The sequence below is a fragment of the Muscardinus avellanarius genome, assembly GCF_963383645.1.
Source record: "Muscardinus avellanarius genome assembly, chromosome: 1".
In the NCBI taxonomy this organism is placed as follows: Eukaryota; Metazoa; Chordata; class Mammalia; order Rodentia; family Gliridae; genus Muscardinus; species Muscardinus avellanarius.
The window spans coordinates 43,455,769-43,480,735 of NC_137786.1; the positions used below are offsets into that span (position 1 = coordinate 43,455,769).

General features: G+C 42.6%; 1 protein-coding gene and 1 pseudogene across 3 annotated transcripts; one reads left to right on the forward strand and one right to left on the reverse strand.

Moving 5' to 3' along the window:
- Positions 1-4,398: 4,398 nt before the first annotated feature.
- Positions 4,399-9,920, forward strand: FST (follistatin; the record flags this gene model as incomplete). 2 transcript variants are annotated; one of them, XM_080716658.1, is made up of 6 exons in its annotated part: positions 4,399-4,483; positions 6,422-6,613; positions 6,971-7,189; positions 7,847-8,071; positions 8,697-8,927; positions 9,650-9,920. In XM_080716658.1, 6 exons carry the CDS (start codon positions 4,399-4,401, stop codon positions 9,730-9,732), a joined length of 1,035 nt encoding a protein of 344 aa, XP_080572784.1. In that variant the 3' UTR covers positions 9,733-9,920. The 2 variants fall into 2 exon arrangements, with proteins under 2 accessions (XP_080572784.1, XP_080572785.1); XM_080716659.1 differs by having other exon boundaries at positions 8,700-8,927.
- A 12,594-nt stretch (positions 9,921-22,514) lies between these two features.
- On the reverse strand, positions 22,515-22,933 carry LOC308267724 (histone H2B type 1-F/J/L-like; annotated as a pseudogene). Its single transcript has one exon. The product of its transcript is annotated as a histone H2B type 1-F/J/L-like (transcript).
- Between the last annotated feature and the right edge of the window lie 2,034 nt (positions 22,934-24,967).

Consider the following 24,967-nt stretch of genomic DNA (forward strand, 5'->3'; position numbering starts at 1 on the left):
TTCTAAACTAAACTAAAGATTTTAGTTTAGTTTAGAACTAAATTGTTCTATTGATGCAATAGAATATCCAAAGTCTAATTGTGACTTCCAATTTGTGACTTCCAAATTTTTGTGACTTCCAAATTTGTGACTTCCAAATTTTCTACACATAATCTCATTCCTCTCCCTTCATCTTCTCTTCTTAGGGTCTGAAATTTAACCAAATTTTTTCTCAAACAATTCATATGAGTTCAATAGAAATCTTAGGAGCTAGTTTGGATCATTTGCTAAACTCTAATATTTTAAATTTATAAACTTCAGAAGGAAGACAGCTTTTGAAGCTGACAGAAAACAAAAACAATCAGAGAACAGAAGTCTTTTTGTGTGCTGCCCAGAAATCCAGTTACAAAGTGGTCCTATTGTGTTCTCATCATTTACATCTACTTTTTTGGCAGAGCAGAAAGGGAAAAAATAAGAAGTCAGACTTGGAGGCATACAACAAAAATGAAAGACAGCATTTTTACTTTAAAATGTCCCCTTGACATTTATATATCTACCAATCCAATATTTAACATTTATTGGAGATTTAAAAAAACAGTAAAAGATGCAGTAACTGTTTTTCTGTGATATCACTGAACAGGTGTGCTACCCTTTTGTACAAAGAATTGGATGGAGCTCTTGAAGATGCCCACAGGGAGCTCATATAGAACCATTAATGACCTGGGTCCCATTTCCTCAGCTCTAGCCAGAAAACAACCTGGAATGACAAGAGTCCTAGTGACTAATCTGTGCAGATCAGAGCAGACATTCTCCCAAACAGATCAATACTATCCAAGGTGCAGGTGAAAAACAGGATGGGCTTGTATCATTAAACAAACACCAAGCTGCTTATGCACAAGGACAAAAGCAACACAGCACTTGTGTTTTCCACAGTGTGTTTGCTAGTGACCTCAACCCTGACCTGCAGGGCCATCCTCTCTGAGGCAAGAAGTAATCCTATGTTGGATCTTCCTCTGGTACCAAAGGACTCCTGTGAGTAGTTGCGTTTTTTTACAGTGAGAATCACTCTAACTGCATTGGCCCGGAGGAGACAATTACAGGATGCCAAAACAACTGGTCAATGCAGTCAATTTAGTCAAAGAATTGCCCTGTATATTTCATATTTTAGAAATAGAAGTTTTACTTTTGCCCAATCATTTAGAAATGGTATAGATATATCATAGATTAAATTAGTTTAGAAAGTTTTTTGTATGTAGTATATAAACAAAATTATCTGGTTAAACCAAACACTATTCTTTATCTCCCCCAAATTGGTTCTATTCCACTTTTCATTTTACCACACAGAATCTCCTCGCAAAAAAAGTAGTATATGTTTTTATTGGTGCAGTCCTTTTATACCAACAGATAGTATGTGCATATGTAAAAGAAGATTTAAATCTAACAAGAGCATGCAAGATACATCACTACGTTTGTTGCTTAGAATTTAAAAATAAGGAACATTTATAGCTTTTACAATCTCCCCCCAAAGTATTGAGAATAAATAACTATGGCTTAAACACGTGACTTCCACATTCCTTGAGGCAAGATGACTTCATATACAACTGGGCATAAGTGTAATTTAAATTATTTTTATGATCCTAGGGTGAAAAGTCTAAGAAATAGGCCATAGCTTCCAGGGTCTAAGGGCCTGATTCAGGTGTGTGTGTGTGTGTGTGTGTGTGTGTGTGTGTGTGTGTGAAATAAATCCCATAATTATGTTTGAGTCTTAAAAACATTTCAGTGGATATTGGTAGGCAATAAAATCCAGTCATCTGCCATCTAAAATCTTCCACGCATTTACAGTGTTTATTTTCTAACCCTAAATATACGGCTTGATAAATCTAGCTAAAACATAAGCTGTGTCTCTTGCTGCCAGCAAAAAAACAAATTTGTAGAGCCAGGCGTGGTGGCGCATGCTTATAATCGCAGCATTTGGGAGTCAGAGACAGGATTGCACAGGTTCGAAGCCAGCCTCAGCTACCTGGGGAGGCCCTTTGCAACTCAGTGAGATCCTGTTTCAACATAAATAATAATAATAAAAAAAAATAGGGCTGGTGGTGTCGCTCGGAGGTAGAATGCCCCTGGGTTCCATCCCCAGTACCGCAAAAATAAATTCATAAATAAATTTGTATGTGGAGGGGAAAAAAAGTAACAATAATTGTTAGCTTTCCTCTTTCCTTTAACTAGGTTTCCCCCGGGAGATAAAAGCTTGGACGGGGACAAAACAAACTTTCCCTCCAGCACCTCACTGTATGAGCCCTGTATCTACCTCTCTGAATAAAGAAGAATAAACTCAAGTTTGGAACTCTGCCACTGAGAGGCGGCTCCAAGCAAGGAAAGGGGGCAGTCTGCTATTAATTGTTAATGTGGTCTGCCATTAGAGGGCACTAAACAACTCTACATTAATGTCTCGGAGGGAAGAGAGAAAGGGAGGCGTCTGGGTGAAGAAAGAGGGGAGAGGGACGCGGGAGGGAGAGTCTGGGCAGAGTTGGGGTAAGCGAGGGAAGCGGGAAGAGAGGACAGAGCAGGAAAAGAGAGATGTGGGAGCGGTGGGAGGATGGGAGGGAAGGAGCGCAGGGGAGACCCTGAAAGAAACAGACAAAATGAATCTGGAAAGATGAAGGAGGATGTGGAGCCCCCGAGCCGTCTGAAGTGAGCGGAAAGCCAGCCTCGGCGGCCGCCCGCGCCCCTCCCCGCCCGTCCTCTCGACGGTAATTATAAAGCGTAGCGGCGGCGAGGTCACCCGTTTTTACCAGCCTGCTGCACCGAAGGCGCGCGGTGCAGGTGCGGCGGCCGCGGGGCTTTGTGATTCATGCCCACTTTCAAAGGGGGGCTCGGCCCGTCTGAGAGGCACCCAAACAACTGTCTTCTAATATTAGCACGGCTGTATTTCGGGATCTATTATAGTCTGTCCAGACAGATCCCATTGTAATGGGATCTTTTATTAAAAGATTAGCACTATCTCCTGCAGTTGGTGGAAAAAAATCTGTTATCACTGAGTTATTTGCAGTTGTGGGGAGGGTGGGAGGGGGTGATGGAAGACGGGGTGGGGGAGGGCGAGAGGAGGGCCGGGGGAGGGTCTGGCAGGGGGAGGGGGGCGAAGAGGGGCGGGCTTGAAGTCCGTAGGAGCACAAATCCCAGTGACCTGCGAATGTCCAAGAATTTTGTCTGCATACTTGGCTGGCTGTTGTCGTTCGGGCTTCAGGAGCGAAGAGAATAGAAATTAAAAAAGGCAGCTAGCTTCGGAATAAACAATATAGCATTTTCCGTGCAGTAACCGTTTTATAGAAAGGGAAATATCGCCTCCTCGGTTTCATTCAGCGGTGCCAAAAAAATGTTATAAATGAGAGACCCGCCAACTTTCGGCAAAGAATGCCAGGCACTGTACTGAAGACACCAATACTACAGAAGTTCATTGTCGATGTTGCAATCTTTTTTATTCCACGAAGAGAGAGGAGAGAGAGAGACAGAGACAGAGACCCATGCGAGAAGGACCCTGGGGAGGCAGACACCCGGGCCGGGCGTGGGGAGCCGGGGGCCGGGCGGAGGGGGCAGACCGCCTACGTCGGCGCCCCCCTCGGGGCCGCGACTCCAGACGCGGCGCAGTGAAAGGGGAGAAAAGAAAGGGCGAGGGCGCGCCGGCGGGGGGGGGGGGGCGGCTCCGAGGTGTTAAACATTTTTGTTTTCTTGGGGCTCGTCGAGACGGAGGGCACCGCTCCGCCGGGGTGGAAGGTGTCTCTGCAGACGCGCCGGGCAGGGGGCGGCCGCGGCGTCAGACCCAGACACAAAACCGCGGAGCCTGGCGGGGTCCCGCGCCCGGGCGGGGGGCCCTGCGCAGCGCCGGGCGTGCAAAGCCCTCCCGGGGCCCGCGGCGCCGGGACACGCGCGCGCACACTCGCTCTCCCACCCCGCGGCGGCGTGCAGCCCTCCAGAGGGTGTTCTTCCCGCCCCCCACCCACCCCGACGCGGCGCCCCCCCCGCCCCGCGCCCGCCCCCGCCCCCCCCCCCCGCTCCTCCGCAAATAAGAACTCGGCGATGCCCCTCCGGCCGCTTTGATTTCGGGCACCTCCGACAGATAATTGGGAAGGGTTTCCAGAAGGTGGGAAATGTCACCTGATTCACACTGAACTTTTAAAAGCTCCCCGCCCCCCCCCACCCCACCCCACCGCACCGCCGGGAGCCGCGCACACCCTCGCTCGCGGCCCCACACCCTGGGAGACCGCCCACCGCACACCGCGAGACCCCCGTCTACATTTAAAGCGCGGTTGCGCCCGGCTCCCGACGTCCACTGATCGGCGCGGGCGGCCGGCGGAGCGCGGGGCTGCGCCGGGATCGCTGCGCCTCCGCCCGCCTCTGCGCCGCGCCAGCTCCGCGGCCGCGATGGTGCGCGCCCGCCGCCAGCCCGGCGGGCTCTGCCTGCTGCTGCTGCTGCTCTGCCAGTTCATGGAGGACCGCGGCGCCCAGGGTGAGTGCGGCGCGGCGCGGGCAGCGGGCGGGAGGCCACTCTCCGCCGTCGGCGCTCGGGGCGTGCGGCACCACGCTGCTCTGCGGAGAGGTTGGACCAACTTGGAGACCCCGGGATGGAGAGCCGCGGGGGGAATCGGAGGAGGCAGTGACATTGGGGCCGGGGAGCGGAGTTGGGAGCTCGGTTACCCTTAGCAAGGAAAGGGGGTGAGCTGGGATCCCTTTCTCTCCAGTTTAGGGTTAGATGCTACAAGTTCTGGCCAGGGTGACTTTGGATGTTATCTCCCCTGAGCTGGCTCTCAAGAAGGGGGCAAGCCAGCATCCGTAGCCTGGAGATTTCTCAGTCCACCCGTTTGCGAGCTAACCTATCTCTCTCCCACATCATCTGGTGACTTTTTAAAATGACCTGGGGCGGCGGGAGGGGGAGAAAAACCGAATTTTCTTGGGTGACTAGGGGACGTGGTTTCAGAAACTTTGCCCAAACTTGGAAGTGTGGATGCTGAAATTTTTAGAGGGAAGTAGCTTTCTGTTAAGTAGATGCTTCTTCCGACCCCCTCCCCCAACCCCGCAAAAAAAAAAAAAAGTCAAATTATTACCCAGGAGTGTTTGGAGTACTTAACAATTTTTCCTCCTTTGCCTCGTTCCCTCTCTTGACTGTTAACTTTCTGTGTAACAGTGAGCAACCCACACTGATTTAGATTCTGAAATGGATTAAGAGGACATTTCTTAAGTTCTATCTTAAAAAAAATAGATTTGTTTCATTTCATTTAGTCTTTGGGCAGAATTTTTAAAATAATGATAATGGCTGTTTGAGGTCCAGTTATGTTAAAGTCACACTGGAGATTCATGAGAAGTCTTCCTACCCGAGGTCCCAAACACTGAAAAGGGGGGAAGGTAGAGAAATTATTTGCACAAATTTCTTGGTAGGTGTTCATAACCAGTGAAATGGCAGGAGGGTCCCCCTTCAACGTGTTTCTCTTGGGCTTCAGTGTTCACCTTCTGAGCGTTGCAAATGCCGCCCCCCACCCCCGGCGCAGCCCCCGCCGCCTGCCCGGCACTTTGCTGGTTTGCCCGCCTTTTGCTTGCGGAGAAGCGCTGTCTGAGTGCGGGGATGTGGGCGCCAGGGAAAGCAGCCCTCGGAGATTTCGAAAGATCGCGGCGGCTGCGCGGTGCTCCGGGTCTGGAGGATTGCAAAACCGCCGGCCCGCGGCTGCGCCTCGAGGCCGCGCAGGGCAGCGCTAGGCTGGGCCGGGTTGCGTTTTGCTTTCATTTTTCACAAGTGCCTCTTGCTTGATCTGTTCCTGCATGCCTCCTCTCCTCTCCTCTCCTCTCCTCTCCCCTCCTCTCCTCTCCTCTCCTCTCCTCTCCCTCCCTTCTTCCTCCCTTCTTTCTCTCTCTCTCTCTCTCTCTCTCTCTCTCTCTCTCTCTCTCTCTCTCTCTCCTCTTCCCTACTTTCTTAACCTCTGTCACAAATAATTTCCTTACCGCCTACATGAAACCAACATGTAAAAACATCCGTCGCACCCTGTTTTTGTCAGGTTCTTTAATCTGCTCTTCGAGTCGCTGCAGGTTATGAAATGGGACGAATAAAAGTAAACAGTCTAGTAAAAGTCAATGCGAGCTGCACGTGTTGTGTCTGGGTCACTGGTAACTGACATTGATATGGCTGGGGCGCTCTGGCCTCCCGCCCCCTCGCCCACCTCCCAGTCTGGGATCCGCTCCCCTCCCTCCCTCTCACCTCTCCACTCCCTTTATTTTCTGCTTCTCTCCTGTCTGTGTGTCTGTCTGTGTGTCTGTCTGTCTCCACTCCTCCATGCTCACTCGGTCCCCAACCCCACGGGACCTCCATCGCCCGCTCGGGGTAGCTGCCTCCCTCCCCTGATCCCGCGCTCACGCTCACTCATCCACCTCCCCGCCCCTGTACCCCGTCTCTTCCCAGCTGGGAACTGCTGGCTGCGCCAAGCCAAGAATGGCCGTTGCCAGGTCCTGTACAAGACAGAGCTGAGCAGGGAGGAGTGCTGCAGCACGGGCCGCCTGAGCACCTCCTGGACCGAGGAGGACGTGAACGACAACACGCTCTTCAAGTGGATGATTTTCAACGGGGGCGCCCCCAACTGCATCCCCTGCAAAGGTGGGACTCTCCCTCCCCAACTTTCTGGCCCTCAATAGAGGGCGTCTGACCCTCAGCTTCCCCACTAACTACCTGGGGCTTGGGACTTAGACGAGCTTTGTTGTTGGGCTCCCCCAACTCTCCTCGGTGTGAGGGTGAAACCCTCTAACCTGTGCTCTTTGAGAGATCTGGGCCTGGGGTGAGACCCACTGTCCCCGCCTTCGCTCCTCCCAGTCTCCTAAGAGACAGCCTGGGGGCTCCAGCAGCGGGAGCTTGGGGTTTCTGGGTTGCAGGATTGCGCAAGGCTCCGCGGCCCTCCTGGCTGACCTGCCGACTGCCTGGCCCTAGATTCAAACCTTGCCGCTTTCCAACTCCTAGAAACGTGTGAGAACGTGGACTGCGGACCGGGGAAAAAATGCCGAATGAACAAGAAGAACAAACCGCGCTGTGTCTGCGCCCCGGACTGTTCCAACATCACCTGGAAGGGTCCGGTCTGTGGGCTGGATGGGAAAACCTACCGCAACGAATGTGCACTTCTCAAGGCCAGATGTAAAGAACAGCCAGAACTGGAAGTTCAGTACCAGGGCAAATGTAAAAGTAGGTCCCACCCTTGAGCAAGACCCCAACTCCTCTCCTCCAGTTTCCCACCTTAAGTAGACCTCTGAAAGACCCCTGGGGGATAGTACAGGCCACTATAGTAACCTAATAATATCAATAGTGATATCAAATAAGAGTCCATTCCTAACTTCTTACTCATTATTAAGAGTGCCAAAAGAACCAACCTAAAGCCATCGATTTTTTTTTTTTTTTTTTTTTTTTTTTTAACTACCAGCATTGCCCAGGCCTGATGGCACATACCTGTAATCCCCATGCTGGAGAGGCCTACACAGGAGAATTACAGATTCCATCTCAGCCTCAGCAACTTAGTGAAACTCTGTCTCAAAAATAAAAGGGCAGAGAGTATAACTCCTAGGTAGAACATGTCCCAGTTCCAAAGGAAAAAAAAAAAGAAAAGAGAGAGAAACAAAAAGAAAACCACCAGCCTCCAATTCCAAAGCACCTTTTGAAAGCTTAATGTTTCACCCTCAAGATTTCCTTGATAATGTCCAGTATAAATGCTTATAACTCTCTAAGGACCAGAAAGCACCTATTGAAGTGTTTCCCTCTTCTTTCCTTTCTTTCTTTCTTTCTTTCTTTCTTTCTTTCTCTCTTTCTTTCTTTCTTTCTTTTTCTTTCTTTTTTTTTTTTTTCCAGAGACCTGCCGGGATGTTTTCTGTCCAGGCAGCTCCACATGTGTGGTAGACCAGACCAATAATGCCTACTGTGTGACATGCAATCGGATTTGCCCGGAGCCCACCTCCTCTGAGCAGTATCTCTGTGGGAATGATGGAGTAACCTACTCGAGTGCCTGCCACCTGAGAAAGGCCACCTGCCTGTTGGGCCGATCCATTGGATTAGCCTATGAGGGAAAGTGTATCAGTAGGTATTCTCTGAGGAAGGAAAACAAAAACTGGGGGGGGTTAGCTAATCAGGAAAGCCTAAGGCCTCCCCAAATATCTAGTTTAGCCAGAGGGAGAAATGCTGTCTAGTTTGGGTAAACTACCATGTTTGCAGCAGTCTACCTGGAGACTGTTGTCTTCTAAGAGCATTGACATGTATATTCAAATGCCATTGAGAAGCAGGAAACAATATTCCATCTTAGAAAACTTAAGACTCACACAATTTTACACATTTTTTAAGTGCCAGACTTGCTGGAAGCAAAAAGTAATTATTACTTAACAGTTCCTAAAATCTGTTATCAGTTTTCAGTAATTGATGGAATTCTTTCTTTTTTTAAAAGATCCCACTTATAGAAAATAATCAGATGCATATTTAACACAAGGATACTGTGAAATCCCATTTCCAAAAAAATACTGTTTTCACGCACTATTGTAGCATGTAAGAAGCTATGTGTGTGTTTAGTGTTTATCAAGCATTTTTACATAACAATGTTAATACCCCTGTTTGTATGTAATAAAACATAAATAATGGGCATATAGGTATTAAGTAGAGACTAGAGAAAAGGAGCTATCAGTTTACTAATCACAGATACATTATATCCTAGAAGCAAAGTCCTGTGAAGATATCCAGTGCAGTGGTGGAAAAAAATGCTTGTGGGATTTCAAGGTTGGCAGAGGTCGGTGTTCCCTCTGTGACGAGCTGTGCCCTGACAGTAAATCGGACGAGCCTGTCTGTGCCAGTGACAATGCCACTTATGCCAGCGAATGTGCCATGAAGGAAGCCGCCTGCTCCTCAGGTGTGCTGCTGGAAGTAAAGCACTCCGGATCTTGCAACTGTAAGTGCGAATTTTAATCTTGCTGCAATTTCAGGCTTTCCCAGGCAAGCCCTAGGGAATGGACCCTTCAAAAGCACGCCAGCCTCCCCACCTGAGCTCATTTCTGCATAAGTTAGGTAGCTGCAAACTTTCGCCAGCAATTCCGGTCATCCAAAAAATCTCCCCAACGTTTCCCAGCTTTTCAAGGACTTACGTGGTAATCATCAGTTGGGTTGCCTCAAAACCTGTTTGCAATTGTTTGCTCCTAATTCTTTTGCTTTAGTAATGTACTTTGCTATTTGCTTTATTAACACTTGAATCTAAACTAACTGCTTCGAAAGTGTTTTTTTTTTTTTCCAAGACAGCTTTATATTATCACACATGGGCTGCTGCTTTTTGCAGTTGCCCCTACTAACTGAATTAAGGACCCAAAGCGGTTATACCTAGAACACAAGAACGCTTTTTATCTAATTTCAGGAATCTGCCCGTAAAACCTGAGCCATTGATTCTTCAGAACTTTCTGCAGTTTTTGACTTCATAGATTATGGTTTTTTTTATTTTTTAAAACTTATTGCATAAAAACAGATGCCAAACAAAACAAAAACAGCATCTCACTTCAAGTCACATAAAAATGCAACGCTGTAATATGGCTGTATCAGAGGGCTTTGAAAACATACACTGAGCTGCTTCTGCGCTGTTGTTGTCCACATTTAAACAACAGCTCCCTGTATTCCCCCATCTAGCCATTTCGGAAGACACCGAGGAAGAGGAGGAAGATGAAGACCAGGACTACAGCTTTCCTATATCTTCCATTCTAGAGTGGTAAAGCCTCCACCAGTGTTCAGTGTTGATATAGCCTTTGGGCAAAACAAAACAAAACAAAAAAAAAAAAAAAGAAAAGAAAAGAAAAAAAGAAAGAAAAAGAAAAAATATATTGTCCATACTGTAAATAAGTGTATGCTTATTTATTTGGGGGGAAAACTATACATTAAAGAACCTTTGTCGTAAAGCTCTCTCCCAGGCCACCTTGTTACTCACTGGGCATGGAGAGGCAGTCATTGTGAGGTCTACTGGATGAGGCCCATAGTTGAGACTTGTAGACATTTATTTATACTGTGTCATGTTTTATAATTTATACATAAAATGTCTGGTTGACTGTACACCTTGTTTTTGAAGAAGTTTATTCGTGAAAGGAAGAGCAGTTGTTATTTATTGTGAGGTCTCTTGCTTGTAAAGTAAAAGCTTTTTTTCCCTTGTAAACCATTCAAGTTCATTCCTTAGTATCCACTCACTCATCTGTCTCCCTGCATTTCACTGTTGTTAGACTCCTTTCCACTTTTAACAAACTTGCATGTCAGTAGCTGTCATGTTTATTTATTGGATTCTCTGCTGCCTGATCTGTACATACATGATCCCTCGGGTTTTGTTTACAAGGAATCTTGACTGACCAAAAGGCATTATAACTCTGACTCAAACACAAGGTACAGAGGATATGTATCTTTGAGGAAACTCCGACTTCATTCAGTTCACTTGTTCTGATGAAGATATTTATAAGAGAGGGGGGTAAGAGGAATGTTACAATTCTAGTAATGTACTTTTAAGATGTTACAAATCCAAAGAAATGAAGAGATGTAGAAAGTAAAGGCTACACATTTAACCTTTTTGGTGTTTCCTTTAAGCTAGTCGGCTGTACCTTTTCAATTCTTTTTCAACCAATGTTGTCACTACACGTTCTATCAAAGCTTTATCAGTTCAAGTTTCTTGCTTTTCATAATACTTTTTTCTGATGCAATTTTATATTTTCAAACATGGCAAGTTAAATATAAATTCATTTAAATATATAGTTTTGTACTTTTCTACCATGTAAATGTGCAATGTATATAAAAGTTATAATGTGTATTTGTAAATAAATGATGAGTGAAAAAATAAAAAAATTTTAAAAAGCCAATGATCTCAATTTCCATTGATGCAAAATAAGATATTTTTGCTTCTGAGTAAAACTGCCGCTGATATACTTGCTAAGCAATATAGTTATCATGGAAATTAAGCAGCCAGGGCAATCGAATCTCCAAAGTGAGGTACATGTAAATTACCTCAGTAGAGCTTGAAAAATAAAGAAGTCTCCATTCCAGCAACCCCTTTGCAGGAGTAATACGTATGTGTCAGGAGCCACGAAAGAAACAGACTGTAGATGTGAGTTCTTCCTTCAGTGCACAAAACTTAACAATTTCGTTTCAAGATATCATCTTCTCAACTGTCCTTCTTCCACAGCCAGAGGCCCCTGTGCATCCTACTGTCCTCATCTTAATAAAGGGCAGCTCATATCTTAAAAATAAACATGGAAAAGTGAAAGACTGATAATATTTAATAAGCCCATTCTAAAAATCAATATCCACTGCAGAAATGGACATTGTAGTATTATAATGCCAGAGACATGGTAGGTGAGAACCAGAGTAAAAGTGGACTTCTATAATGATACCTATGATTCATGAGGAATAAGCAATGAAACTCGAGAGAGGAAAAGGGATGTTAATATTTTGCAGCTTATGTACACATTACTAAAGCTTCAAAATGGCATCAGTGGTCCCTGTAATACATTGTAATTCATAGAAATACATAAGTAGATCATATAAGTTTCCTGTTTGTATTGTGCTACTACTCAAAACCTAAGTATATTAAAGATATCGAAGAAATGCAAGATGAAAAGTAATGAGGAATGGGACTGGGAGAGAAATAGTAAATAAAAGTCAATATTAACAGCACTGCTAAGCATGTTATTTCAAAGTCCACAACCCAAGTGTTTTTTTAAAAGTTTATCATCCCTTTTGTGAAAACCCTCTTTTAATGCTAAAAATTGTCACTGGAGAGGGTTGGCTCTTGGCTATGACCACCAAATGAGAAATTGGGTGGAGGCAGAAGAGCCTCTTCAGTAACCAGAGTGTATAGAATGAGTAGGAACCTGTAGGATTTTGCTACCTTTCAGCTCTGGGTTCTCGGAGATGAGGGAAAGATGTAGAAAACAAACAGGCTGTCATTGACCACAAGCAAAAGGTCTTAACTTCCTCAGTGCAGATGAGCTGCTTGCTTGCCATTGGGAAGAGACTCTCAGGAAAAGAAAAAAGGCCAGGCAGATATGGTTTCTGAGTCCTTCCTGGAATGGATTTGTTGCTTGGTCCTGGGATGCTACACATGCTTTAATGCTGCCCTTGATGATCAGAGTAAAAACATCAAATGTAACAGGCATAGATGTGTGTCTTGGCAAGAAGGGGTGATAGAATCAACAGCTTGCTTTTTAAGCAACATCCAGATTATTTATTTTTAAAAAAATTTCTGTATTTGTCAGCCTCAATCACTTCTCTTAACCACTGGGAAAAAATGAAACTCCATCTTCTTGGAATTTCATAAATTTCCAGTAATCTTACATTAACCTCATTAGTACCTAAAGATAGAAGTCTCCTGTGTGTATGTGCGTGTGGTAGTAGAGATTGAATCCAGGATGCTCATCACTGAGCTACATCCCCAGCCCTAGAAATCTTTTAAAATTAAAAATAGATGAATATCATTAGATTATTGTTAGAATTGCAACTATTACTCAGAAAGGTCTCGTTCACTTATTTGTATAATGTAATTAATAGGAACAATTGTCAGTGACTAGTTTTGATTAATAGGACTATATCCCTAATCATCATCGAAACCTCAAAATACAAAGTGATAATGAAATTTCAATGAAAAGTTTAATTTTCATCAGATGTGCACCTTAACTAAAACTTTTGTATGGTGTGTGGGATATAGTTCTTCAAGTATGGGAGAGATAGAATCTGGCATAATTAAAGCTATCCTCAAACAGGACAACTAAATGCAGTACCTGACTCTAGCCTGGATACTGTACCTAAGGGGGGAAATGCTGTAAACGATATAAGGCCAATTGACAAAATCAAAATACTGCCCTAGGATTAAATATTGTATCTATATCAAATTTCTTGAAATTGATTATTGTACCATAGTTACATAAAAAGAATATTTCTAAACCAGACTCTGTGGCACAAACCTGTAATCCCAGTGACTTGGGAGGTTGAGGCAGGAAGATCACCAGTTTAAGGCTAATGTAGGCAACTTAGCTAATTTAGGCAACTGTCTCAAAATAAAACAGGGTATGAATGTAGCTCAATGGTAGAAGACTCCTGGGTTCAATCCCCAGTATTAAAAAGAAGTTCTAGATTCAGAAAATTTCCACTGATTTAGGAGAAAAGGTAAGAATATATGTAATTTATTTTTAAATAATTTAAAAAGAAAACACATTTTATCAAATTTTGTATATGTTTAAGGAAATAGTACAAAAATGATAAAGGAAGTAGAGAAAAGTGTTTAAACAAACCAAATCTGAGTAAAAAGTCTAATGGTATTTTTAGCACTATCTTTTTTTTTTTTTGCAACTTTCCTGTAAGTTTGAAAATATATTTAAATAAAAACAATGTTTCAATCTACTTCAAGAAGAGGTATGCCTCAGACTGCTCCTCCTAATTCTCTAGGAAAGCAAGTAAAATAGACTTGTTAAAAATATGTCATATGACCAAAACATTAAATTCCAATGACTTCAGCAAGTCTACTTGGAGAATCAGAATTGGCAATGAGAGACTCCCTGACAAACCATACCCAAACAGAAACAGCATTTCCTGCCGGGTGTGGTGGCACATGCTTGTAATCCCCGCACTTGAGAGGCAGAGGCAGGAGGATGGCGCAGGTTCGAAGCCAGCCGCGCTGGCTTAAGAGACCCTGTTTCCAAATAAAAATGTAAAAATAGGTCTGGGAGTGTAGCCTGGAGGTAGAAGGGCTTCCTCCAGGAACCCCAGTATCACCCCCCCACACACACACACACACACGCACAAAAAATAAAATAAAAAATAAAAAAACCCAGCACTTTCTTTAGTCAATTTAAAATTAGAGTGATTAGAACACTCAAACACCTAATACCCCATTCCCTCTACTAACTGATAAGTCATTTAGCCTTTCTGTGTCCCAGTTTTCTTATCTATGTAATCAAGATAACAAAAGTGCCTCCTTCAGGATCCAGATTCCTGACCAGCCTCAGCTACTTAATGAGGCCCTCCACAACTTAGTGAAACACTGTTTCAAAATACAGAATAAGAGTGCCAGGCGTGGAGGCGGGCACGTGTGCGCGCGCGCGCGCGCGCACACACACACACACACACACACACACACACACACACACGCTTGTAATCCCTGCTCTTGGGAGGCAGAGACAGGAGGATAGCACATGTTTGAAGCCAGCCTCTCTGGCATAAGAGGCCCTGTTTCCAAATAAAATATAAAATAGGTCTGGGAGTATAGCCTGCAGGTAGAAGGGTTGCATCCCCAGTACAAATAAATAAATAAATAAATAAATAAAAAGAATAAAAAATCGGGCTAGGGTGTAGCTTGCCTCTGGGTTCAGACCCCAGCACTACAAAAAGTGTGTCTCCTTTATAACAATGTGGTGAGAATTGAAATTTACAAGGTGTGCAAAATGCCTGGCACATTAAAAACCAATCAGTAAAGTGGTCTCTGGTATTATAATTGTTATTAAAGGCATTTTTAAAAGGTAGTTATTGACACCAGGGAAAAGCTATTACTGGAAGATGATCAGAAGAGTTACTAGAGAGGAGGGCAGTTTGCCTCAGGACAAATTGGCTTTGGTATAAATGAAAGTGGGAAAAAAAATCCAGGTTCAGGAAAAACCCACTGAAGTATTTACTTAGGAGAAGGGGTCACAATGTATGTAATTTATTTTTAAATTATTTTGAAAGAAAACATGAGATTTATCATATTTTATATATAAATTGTACAGTTAACAGACATAAGAAGATGAATGTTATTCAATCGATAAAATCATTTATTGACGGGCCCAGTTGGTGCACTCCTGTAATCCCAGCCACTTAGGAGTCTGAAACAGGATGATTGCAAATCTGAAACTAGCTTTGGCAATTTAGTGAGACCCTATCTCACAATTCCAAAAAAAAAATTTTTTTAAGGCTAGGATTGTAGCTCAATATAGGTTCAATCTCTGGTATTACATACAAAAGCAAAAAACATAAAACCATCTCAGTTTATTAAAGATTTTTCAAAACCTGTGTCCTAAGATTGACACATTTATGTTCTTCCCATTCCATTTTCCATTCAGACAGCCACACAATCCTTCTTCAGCCAAAGTTGTCATGTAAATAGACTCCAGGCATGCCTGTCCTCGCAGTCAGCAGACCTGCCCAGACATGTCCAAATCCCAGCTTCTATTTTGCTGGAATCCCCCGATGAGTACTGGATGGTCCCAGGAGTTTGCCATCCTTGGCCCTCAGATCTCTTGGCTGGTGCCATCAAGATTCCTGTGGCAGAGTCCTTCAAACACTTAAAAACATATTCTCTGGATCAGACCAAATGTAGTCCTGGCAGAATGATAATTTGTCATTTTTCTATTTTAAGAATATGGCCACGGAACCAACTGGCAATGTTGGAAGCCAGATATTCTCCCCCAAACATCTCTTGTATTCATTCCCCCAAGGACTCAGGTCTCCGGCTACACAGTGAATATAAGACTTTCTCAAGAATTTGGAACCCTAGCAAGAAGCTAGAGGCAAATGTCATAATCCTGGTGAGAAAGAGTAGGCTCCACATTGATTCCAGTCTTTGAAAAAGATTTTGATAGATTTCTATCTTTTCCAGCACACACACACACACACACACCACACACACACACACACACACACACACACACACACACACACACCAATAGGATGAGTTTATGATAATGGTGTGTAGTCCCTAAGAAGATTGCCAGTGAAAGATGAAGGTGAAGGGAGGCAGGTCTCTATAGTTTTTTGATATTGCTTTGGGCTTAAGACTCAGTGACAGCAGGTAACAGAGGGAGCAGATTACTCAAAAGGTAGTAACATCTGAAACTCCTAAACAGTCTTCTGTCAGATCAATGCTGCAGGAAAAGACATCAAAATGATCATAAGGCAATTTATTCTTTGGGCATGTGAAAGCAGAACCTAATCATTACAGTTCCCCAAAATAAACAGTGTTGCTTGGACCAGCAGCAAGAGCATGGCCTGAAAAGTTGTTAGAAATACAAGTTCAGGGAGCACTACCTCCAAGCCACTGAACCAAATTCACTGAAGACAGGACCCAAGAATCTGTGTTTAGGCAACTCTCCAGGTAATTATACTGTAAGCTAGTAGAATGATTCTATTCCACTAAAATCACTTCAGGTTATGAATGTGTACGAGGTACCTGATAACCCAAAGGGAGCCATAGTTCCCATGGGTGAATCTCTGATAGAATTCCAGAGAGCCTACTCTAAGACACATCTGGCATATAGTTCTTGGACTCATACCTCTCTTGGGTATTTCCAAATACTCTCCACTCTCCTGCATCAGCACATCCACTCCTGATTTCCTTGGTGGACCTTAGTTCATCTCCCAAACTTGGAAAGGATTACTTTGACTTCTTCCACCACCATCATGAACCATAAGTTTGGCTAACTACATACTATTTCTGAGGTTCTTCCCTCCCATCACAGAGAATCCTATCTTTTTTTTTTTAGAGATTATGGTATTTTATTGTATACATTTATATATTGTATATATTTATATATATACCATATATATGCCACATTTTCTTTCACTTATTTGTCAGTGGCCATTGACTCCATATGTTGACTATTTTTTTTTTTTGGTGCACTGTATTCATACATCATAGTGGGATACAAACTTTTGTAGACATACATGCACACATCGCCCAGTCAGCCCCCACCCGATCCCCACCCCATTTTCTCCCCATCCCTCCCTCCCATGCTTGGCTTAGTGGTTGACGTCTAGTATTATAGCAATTTATCCAAACTTAAAAATGATAATCTCTCATAACAGTTTCATTTGTCTGATACCAAGCTTTGGATGACTTAAAGATAACATTTCAATATTTCTTTTAACTTTCTTTCTTACCAGAGAATATTTTTTTCTATTTTTTTAGGTGAAACTATCATATATTTATATATTTATTTTTCAGAAAAAAAAATCTATCCTAATATGGAATATGGACTCTAGATACCCAAAATGATCTTGAAAAAGAACAAAGCTAGAAGATATATATTTTCTGATTTCAAACCATATAAAGGTACAATAAGTGAAACAGTGTAGTACTGTTCTAAAGGCAGATATATAAACCATTGGAGTTAAATAAAAGCCTAGACCTAAATTCTTCCCTATATTGTCAAGTTATTTTTGACAAGGTTTCCACGAACATTTGGTGGTGGAAATAATAATCTTTTAACTAAATATTGTTGAAACATAATAATTACATGGAAAAGAATAAAATTGGACCCTTACCTAATCCCATATACAAATATTAACTCAATATAAATAGAAGACCTAAATATAAATCTTAAGACTATAAAATTTTAGGAGAAAATCTGGGTCATAAAACCTCACAACATTGAAATTGGCAGTGATTTCTTGGATATGATTTTAATGGCACAGGCAACAGAAGAGTATTCAAACTCCCTAAAAAATAAAAAAATATTGTATATCCAAAGACATTGTAAACAGAGTTAACAGTTACTAATAGCATGGGATAAAATATTTCCAAATGCTATATCTGAAGGTATATTAATATTCCAACTAGAAATCCTAAAAATTAACAACAATAAAGGCAAACAATACCATTTAGAGATAGGTAAAAGACTAACATAAGTAATGAATCTCCACAGATAACCTGTCTTAGTTGAATGTTGGATGGAAACTCTTGTTTCTCTGGTTCTGGTGTGTGTTACCTATTTCTTCTTTGTAGTTAATCTCTTTGAGTATTTTCTCTAGTGCTGGTTTTGAAGACATAAATTCCTTCAGTTTCTGTTTGTCATGGAAGCTTCTTATTTCTCCATCTAATTTGATAGAAAGTTTTGCTGGGTAGGAAATTTTTGGCTGGAAGTTGTTTTCTTTCAGAGTGTGGAATATGTTACTCCAAGCCCTTCTGGCTCTCATGACTTGGTTTGGGAAGTCTGGAGTGATTCTAATTGGTTTGCCTCTGAATGTCACTCGGCCCTTTGTTTTTGTTGCCTTTAAGATTCTCTGCTTGGCTTCCACATTGGTCGTTTTGACAATTATGTGGCGTGGGGATCCTCTTCTCCGATCCTGTCTAAAGGGAGTTCTATAAGTTTCCTGGACCTGTGTATCAACCTCTTGCTCTATGTTTGGAAAATTTTCTGCTATTACTTCCTTGAAGAGATTGTTGATCCCTTTGGTTTCACTTTCTTTTCCCTCCTCTATTCCAATTATTCTTAGGTTAGCTCTCTTAAAATGGGCCCATATTTCTTCAATATCAGATTCCTGCTGTCGGATATTTTTTTCTAGATTAGAAACTATGAGTTCATTTTTGGAATGATCATCTTCTAAGAGCGAGATTCTGTTCTCCATGTGGTCTAATCGGTTGTTTGTGCTTTGAATTGAGGCCTTTACTTCATTAATTGCATCCTTTATCTCTTTTTGGCTCTCTCTGAGTTCTTTTCGAAGCACCTCTATTATTTCTACAGTTATTTTCCTGATTTGATCTTCTAGAAATCTCTGATTTTGTGTTTTATTGGGTTCTGATGTTGTGGGGTTGTGGGCATTCATTGCTCCAGTATTATTCCTCTTTCCCATGATTTTGGATGTTTTTGCCTTCTCTGGGTTCTTCCCTTGGGTCACTATGACTTCACTTAAGGTGTTCTGGATCTCGAGTCAGTAGTATCTCAGACCCCACTACTCCTTTACTGGGTTGTATCACAGAGTCTCCGACCCAGAGAGTCGATAGAGGCTGCTTTAGACTGTGGGGGGTGCCAGGTTGCACGTTCTCCTATGGTGTGATATCTCTGCCACGGCCCCTCCCCCACTGGGTCAAGTCCCAGGGAGTACAGTACTGGGATTTCTCCTTTGTGGCCCGCAATTTGACTCACTGTTCTTCAGTACGCAGATGTAGCTGTACTGGATTCGGTGAATTCTCTGCTGCTGCCACCGGTGGCAATATGGCGCCGCTGCTATGCCCTCAGCCGTGAGGCTGGCGTATTTCTTCTTGGTTTTTTTGTTTTTTTCCTTTTTTTTTGTTAATTTTATTTTATTGGTGCACTGTATTCATACATCATAGTGGGATACAAACTTTTGTAGACATACATGCACACATCGCCCAGTCAGCCCCCACCCGATCCCCACCCCATTCTTTCCCAATCCTCCTTCCCATGCTTGGCTTAGTGGTTGACATCTAGTATTATAGCAATTTATCCAAAATTAAAAATGATAATCTCACATAACAGTTTCATTTGTCTGATACCAAGCGTTTGATGATTTAAAGATAGCATTTCAATATTTCTTTTTGCTTTCTTTCTTACTAGAGCATATTTTTTTCTGTTTTTTAGGTGAAACTATCATATATTTATATATTTATTTTTTAGAAAAAAATCTATCCTAATATGGAATATGAATTCTAGATACCCAAAACGATCTTGAAAAAGAACAAAGCTAGCAGATATATATTTTCTGATTTCAAACCATATAAAGCTACAATAATTGAAACAGTGTAGTACTGTTCTAAAGGCAGATATATAGACCATTGGAGTTAAATAAAAGCCTAGAGCTAAATTCTTCCCTATATTGTCAAGTTATTTTTGACAAGGTTTCCATGAACATTTGGTGGTGGAAATAATAATCTTTTAACTAAATATTGTTGAAAAATAATAATTACATGGAAAAGAATAAAATTGGACCTTTACCTAATCCCATATACAAGTATTAACTCAAAATAGATAAAAGACCTAAATATAAATCTTAAGACTATAAACTTTTAGGAGAAAATCTGGGTCATAAAACCTCACAACATTGAAATTGGCAGTGATTTCTTGGATATGATTTCAATGGCACAGGCAACAGAAGAATATACAAACTCCCTAAAAAATAAAAGAAAATATTGTATATCCAAAGACAATGTAAACAGAGTTAAAAGTTACTAATAGAATTGGATAAAATATTTCCAAATGCTATATCTGAAGGTATATTAATATTCCAACTAGAAATCCTAAAAATGAACAACAATAAAGGCAAACAATACAACTTAGAGATAGGTAAAAGACTAACATAAATAATGAATCTCCACAGATAACCAATCTTAGTTGTCTGTTGGATGGAAACACTTGTTTCTCTGGTTCTGGTGTGTGTTACCTATTTCTTCTTTGTAGTTAATCTCTTTGAGTATTTTCTCTAGCGCTGGTTTTGAAGACATAAATTCCTTCAGTTTCTGTTTGTCATGGAAGCTTCTTATTTCTCCATCTAATTTGATAGAAAGTTTTGCTGGATAGGAAATTTTTGGCTGGAAGTTGTTTTCTTTCAGAGTTTGGAATATGTTACTCCAAGCCCTACTGGCTCTCATGACTTGGTTTGGGAAGTCTGGAGTGATTCTAATTGGTTTGCCTCTGAATGTCACTTGGCCCTTTGTTTTTGTTGCCTTTAAGATTCTCTGCTTGGCTTCCACATTGGTCATTTTGACAATTATGTGGCGTGGGGATCCTCTTCTCCGATCCTGTCTAAAGGGAGTTCTATAAGTTTCCTGGATCTGTGTATCAACCTCTTGCTCTATATTTGGAAAATTTTCTGCTATTACTTCCTTGAAGAGATTGTTGATCCCTTTGGTATCACTTTCTTTTCCCTCCTCTATTCCAATTATTCTTAGGTTAGCTCTCTTAAGATGGGCCCATATTTCTTCAATGTCAGATTCCTGCTGTTGGATATTTTTTTCTAGATTAGAAACTATGCATTCATTTTTGGATTGCTCATCTTCTAAGAGCGAGATTCTGTTCTCCATGTGGTCTAATCGGTTGTTTGTGCTTTGAATTGAGGCCTTTACTTCATTAATTGCATCCTTTATCTCTTTTTGGCTCTCTCTGAGTTCTTTTCGAAGCACCTCTATTATTTCTACAGTTATTTTCCTGATTTGATCTTCTAGAAATCTCTGATTTTCTGTTTTATCAGGTTCTGATGTTGTGGGGTTGTGCACATTCATTACTCCAGTGTTATTCCTCTTTCCCATGATTTCGGAGGTTTGTGCCTTCTCTGGGTTCTTCCCTTGGGTCACTATGGCTTCACTTAAGGTGCTCTGGATCTCAAGTCTGTATTATCTCAGACCCCACTACTCCTTTACTGGGTTGTATCACAGAGTCTCCGACCCAGGGAGTCGATAGAGGCTGCTTTAAACTATGGGGGGTGCCAGGTTGCACGTTCTCCTATGGTGTGATATCTCTGCCACCACCACTCCCTCACTGGGTCAAGTCCCAGGAGGCCCAATACTGCGATTTCTCCTCTGTGGCCCGCAATTTGACTCACTGTTCTTGAGTACGCAGATGTAGCTGTACTGGACTCGGTGAATTCACTGCTGCTGCCGCCGCCGGTGGCAATATGGCGCCTCTGCCACGCCCTCGGCCATGAGGCTGGCGTATTTTTTTCTTCTCTGGTTTTGATTTCCACTCTGAATCCCTGCAGCGTGTGCTGAGCTCAGCCACTGGGAGCTTTAAATGCTGTCTGCGCCGAAAGATCCCGCCTGGCTGTTCCGCAGCGGCTCACCTGGCTTGCTGTAGCCGTCCGTTGAGTTCGCCGCTGCCGCCGGCAGTATGGCGCTGCTGCCGCGTTCTCGGGCGCGTGTGTCTCCTCTGTGGCCCTGAGCTCTGTTCTCAGTCCGCTTTCTCTCTGGAGCCTGGTGGGTTTTTTTGTTTTTCTGGTGATGATGTTTTCTGGCTATCAAAGGCGCTCTTTTTGTGGTAATGGAGATTGGTTGTTAGCGGGACTCTTAAGCCCCGCTTTTCTCGGTCGCCATCTTCCCGGAAGTCCCCTTCTTCTTGGTTTTGATTTCCACTCTGAATCCCTGCGGCGTGTGCTGAGCTCAGCCACTGGGAGCTTTAGATTTTACCTGTGGCGAGAAATCCCGCCTGGCTGTTCCGCAGCGGCTCACCTCGGCTTGCTGTAGCCGTCCGGTGAATTTGCCGCTGCCGCCGGCAGTATGGTGCTGCTGCCGCGTCCTCGGGCGTGGGGCCGGTGTATCTCCTCTGTGGCTCTGAGCTCTGTTCTCAGTCCGCTTTCTCTCTGGAGCCTGGTGATTTTTTTTTCCCTCTGGTGATGGTGTTTTCTGGCTATGAAAGGCGCTGATTTTGTGGTAATGGAGATTGGTTGTTAGCGGGGCTCTTAAGCCCCGCTTTTTTCAGTTGCCATCTTCCCGGAAGTCGAGAATCCTATCTTTACATCTGTGTTTACCACCACACCCCTCTGTCCATTCCAGAAACTCATTACATTAGCAGCTTACCCTCTATTCCTTTTGTGTGTGTGTGTGATAGCAGCACATTTTACTTGTATAAATCAAACAAAAAAAAATGTAAAACACCTTGTTTAATTTTTTTCACTTATGTAATAATCTCCTTGTGATGATTTGATGATAGGATGGGTTGGATTTAAGTTGAATATACACAATAGTCAGTCATTCTCAGAGGCTTAGACTTTTCATATTTCATAACTTCTATGGATATATTCATATTTCAGTTACTTTATGCATTCATTTCTTCTCCACATTCATCTCTTGCCCTTGGGGAGCCCACTTGGAGCTGGTGTACTTGGTGATGGCCTTGGTGCCCTCGGACACCACGTGCTTGGCTAGCTCTCCGGGCAGCAGCAGGCGCACGGCCCTCTGGATCTCCCGGGACATGATGGTTGAGCGCTTGTTGTAGTGCGCCAGGTGGGAAGCCTCACTGGCGATGCGCTCGTAGATGTCGTTGACGAACGAGTTTTGATGCCCATGGCTTTGGACGAGATGCCGGTGTCTGGGTGAACCTGCTTGAGCACCGTGTACACATACACCGAGTAGCTCTCCTTACGGCTGCGCTTGCGCTTCTTGCCATCTTTTTTCTGCGCCTTGGTTACCGCCTTCTTGGAGCCCTTTTTCAGGGCCAGAGCAGACTTAGTAGGTTCAGGCATCACAGTGTTATAAAAGGGGGGAAAAAGAAACCTAAAGCAAAACTCTATACGCTAATGCAGACACCTGGGAAAATACCCTCTATTCCTTTTAACTTCTTCCTTTATACTGTTTTACTCATCCGAGCCTATGTATTTGTTTCACAAATTTGAAATATAAGGTTTTCAGAAAGTGAAATAATTAGTAGAGTTTGCCTAAGTCAAAGCATGTATGTAAATTTGGGCATCTGCCTTGATTAACCCTTTTTTTAAAAAAAAAAAACATCTTGTATTTCCCTATAGATGAGACTCTTGGTATAGTTTCAACTCTGTCTCCACTATCCCACCTCTCTCTTATTCTTCAGTTCACCCAAATTGGCCTTTTCTCTAGCTACTCTTTTGAAAAGGCTTAACCAAGATCACTAGTGACTCCTAAGATACCCAGTACAATGGACACAGTGGTCATTATTCTATCCTTATCTAACTCTGCCTCTCTTGGCATTGTACACTGTCAACCAGGCTCTCCTTTCCTCCTGTCAATTCCCCTTATTCTTGTACACACCTCCTCTCTCTCTTCTAGGTTCTTCTGAGTCTTCTTTATGAATGCATGTTCTTCTCAACAGTAAAGAATTAAAAACTGTCAACCCATGGGCTGCATCTCACTTGAATTTAATCTGATTACACAAACCTAAAATTTTTTAATTCATTAATAATATTCAAAACTTAGAAGATTTCACCCCCAAAACATCTAGATTCCACTTTCTCTTGAAAGAAGTCTAGACATCACTGATCCTAGGACAGCAGTCTTGTCTATGCATGGAATAGGCTCTTCCTAGTTACTGTACTCCCTTTGTCCTTCGGTGGGTTTGCTTCATTCATCAACATTACCCTACTACCATGTGTAAACCAAGAGAGTCCTTCTCCACTGCCTTGCTTGTCAGTCTACCGTGTATTTCTCAATATTCAGTATTATCAAAGGTTTTACTGCAATCCGAATGCTAATGAATGTGGATCTCTTCCACCAACTCTGACACTTGAAGCAGCTTCAGATTACAGCTTCCCTCTTAAAGACCAGGAAACTGCAGATCTACCACAGACCCACAAAACCTACTGCCACTGCTAAAGGGGTGCTCCTACCCTGTTTGTTTCCTCACATAAATTCCTTCCAAATACAATCTTATGAGAATACATCTGACTGGTGAAAACAGTTTCTACAAGGGAAACAGAAATGTCAAGGTTTACTTGAGTTCAAAGTTGGGAAGATGGAATTCAGCATAGAAAGGATAATAGAGGGGCTATCCCAAAGATCTTAGCAGCCACAGTGACAGGTAGACACAAAATAAATAAAAGAGAGGTATAAAATGGTTAAAAATAAAACTTCAAGTGGCTGCAGCCAACAGGCAATAGAATTCATGACTATCATCAAATCAAGAGCATTTTCTTACAAGCACTCAACAACTTCGATAACTATTCAGAATCTACTCCAAGTCAAATATTCGGTGAAATACTGGTGAAAATATCACCAGTATTATCTTCAAGATAATAAGATGGCAGTCTCTGAGTAATTCATTATTTCCAACACTATTCAGAGATACATGGAGGAGGAGAGAAAAATATAGCAGAGAATAGCAACAGCAGAAAAAGAGAGAGAGAAGCAGGTTCCCAAATAACAAACATGGGCAGTTAGCATCTGGCAGAATGTTGTGCAAATGAAAGCTTCCCAGCCTCCAGCCTCTACTGGATCAGGGCAGAAGCTGGTGTTTACAGGTATGTCATCACAGAGTCTAAACTCAACCTCAAGCAAAGGCAGCTGGGAAACTAAGAACTGTTAAACAGTAGTAAACACTTTTATGTGGGAAAGTCAGATCCCCAGTTCTGATGACACATGCCAGAGATAAAGGTGGCTCAAGGAAAAGAACCAGAGCAGAATAAATATTTCTTTTCACCAATATGTAGGAACAGACAGACTAATATAACATTGTTAGTTAAAGTCCATTTGTTTGTTCAATTGATTGATTAACTGTTCAAATTTTTTCCTAAGTACTTTTTATTTTTAGG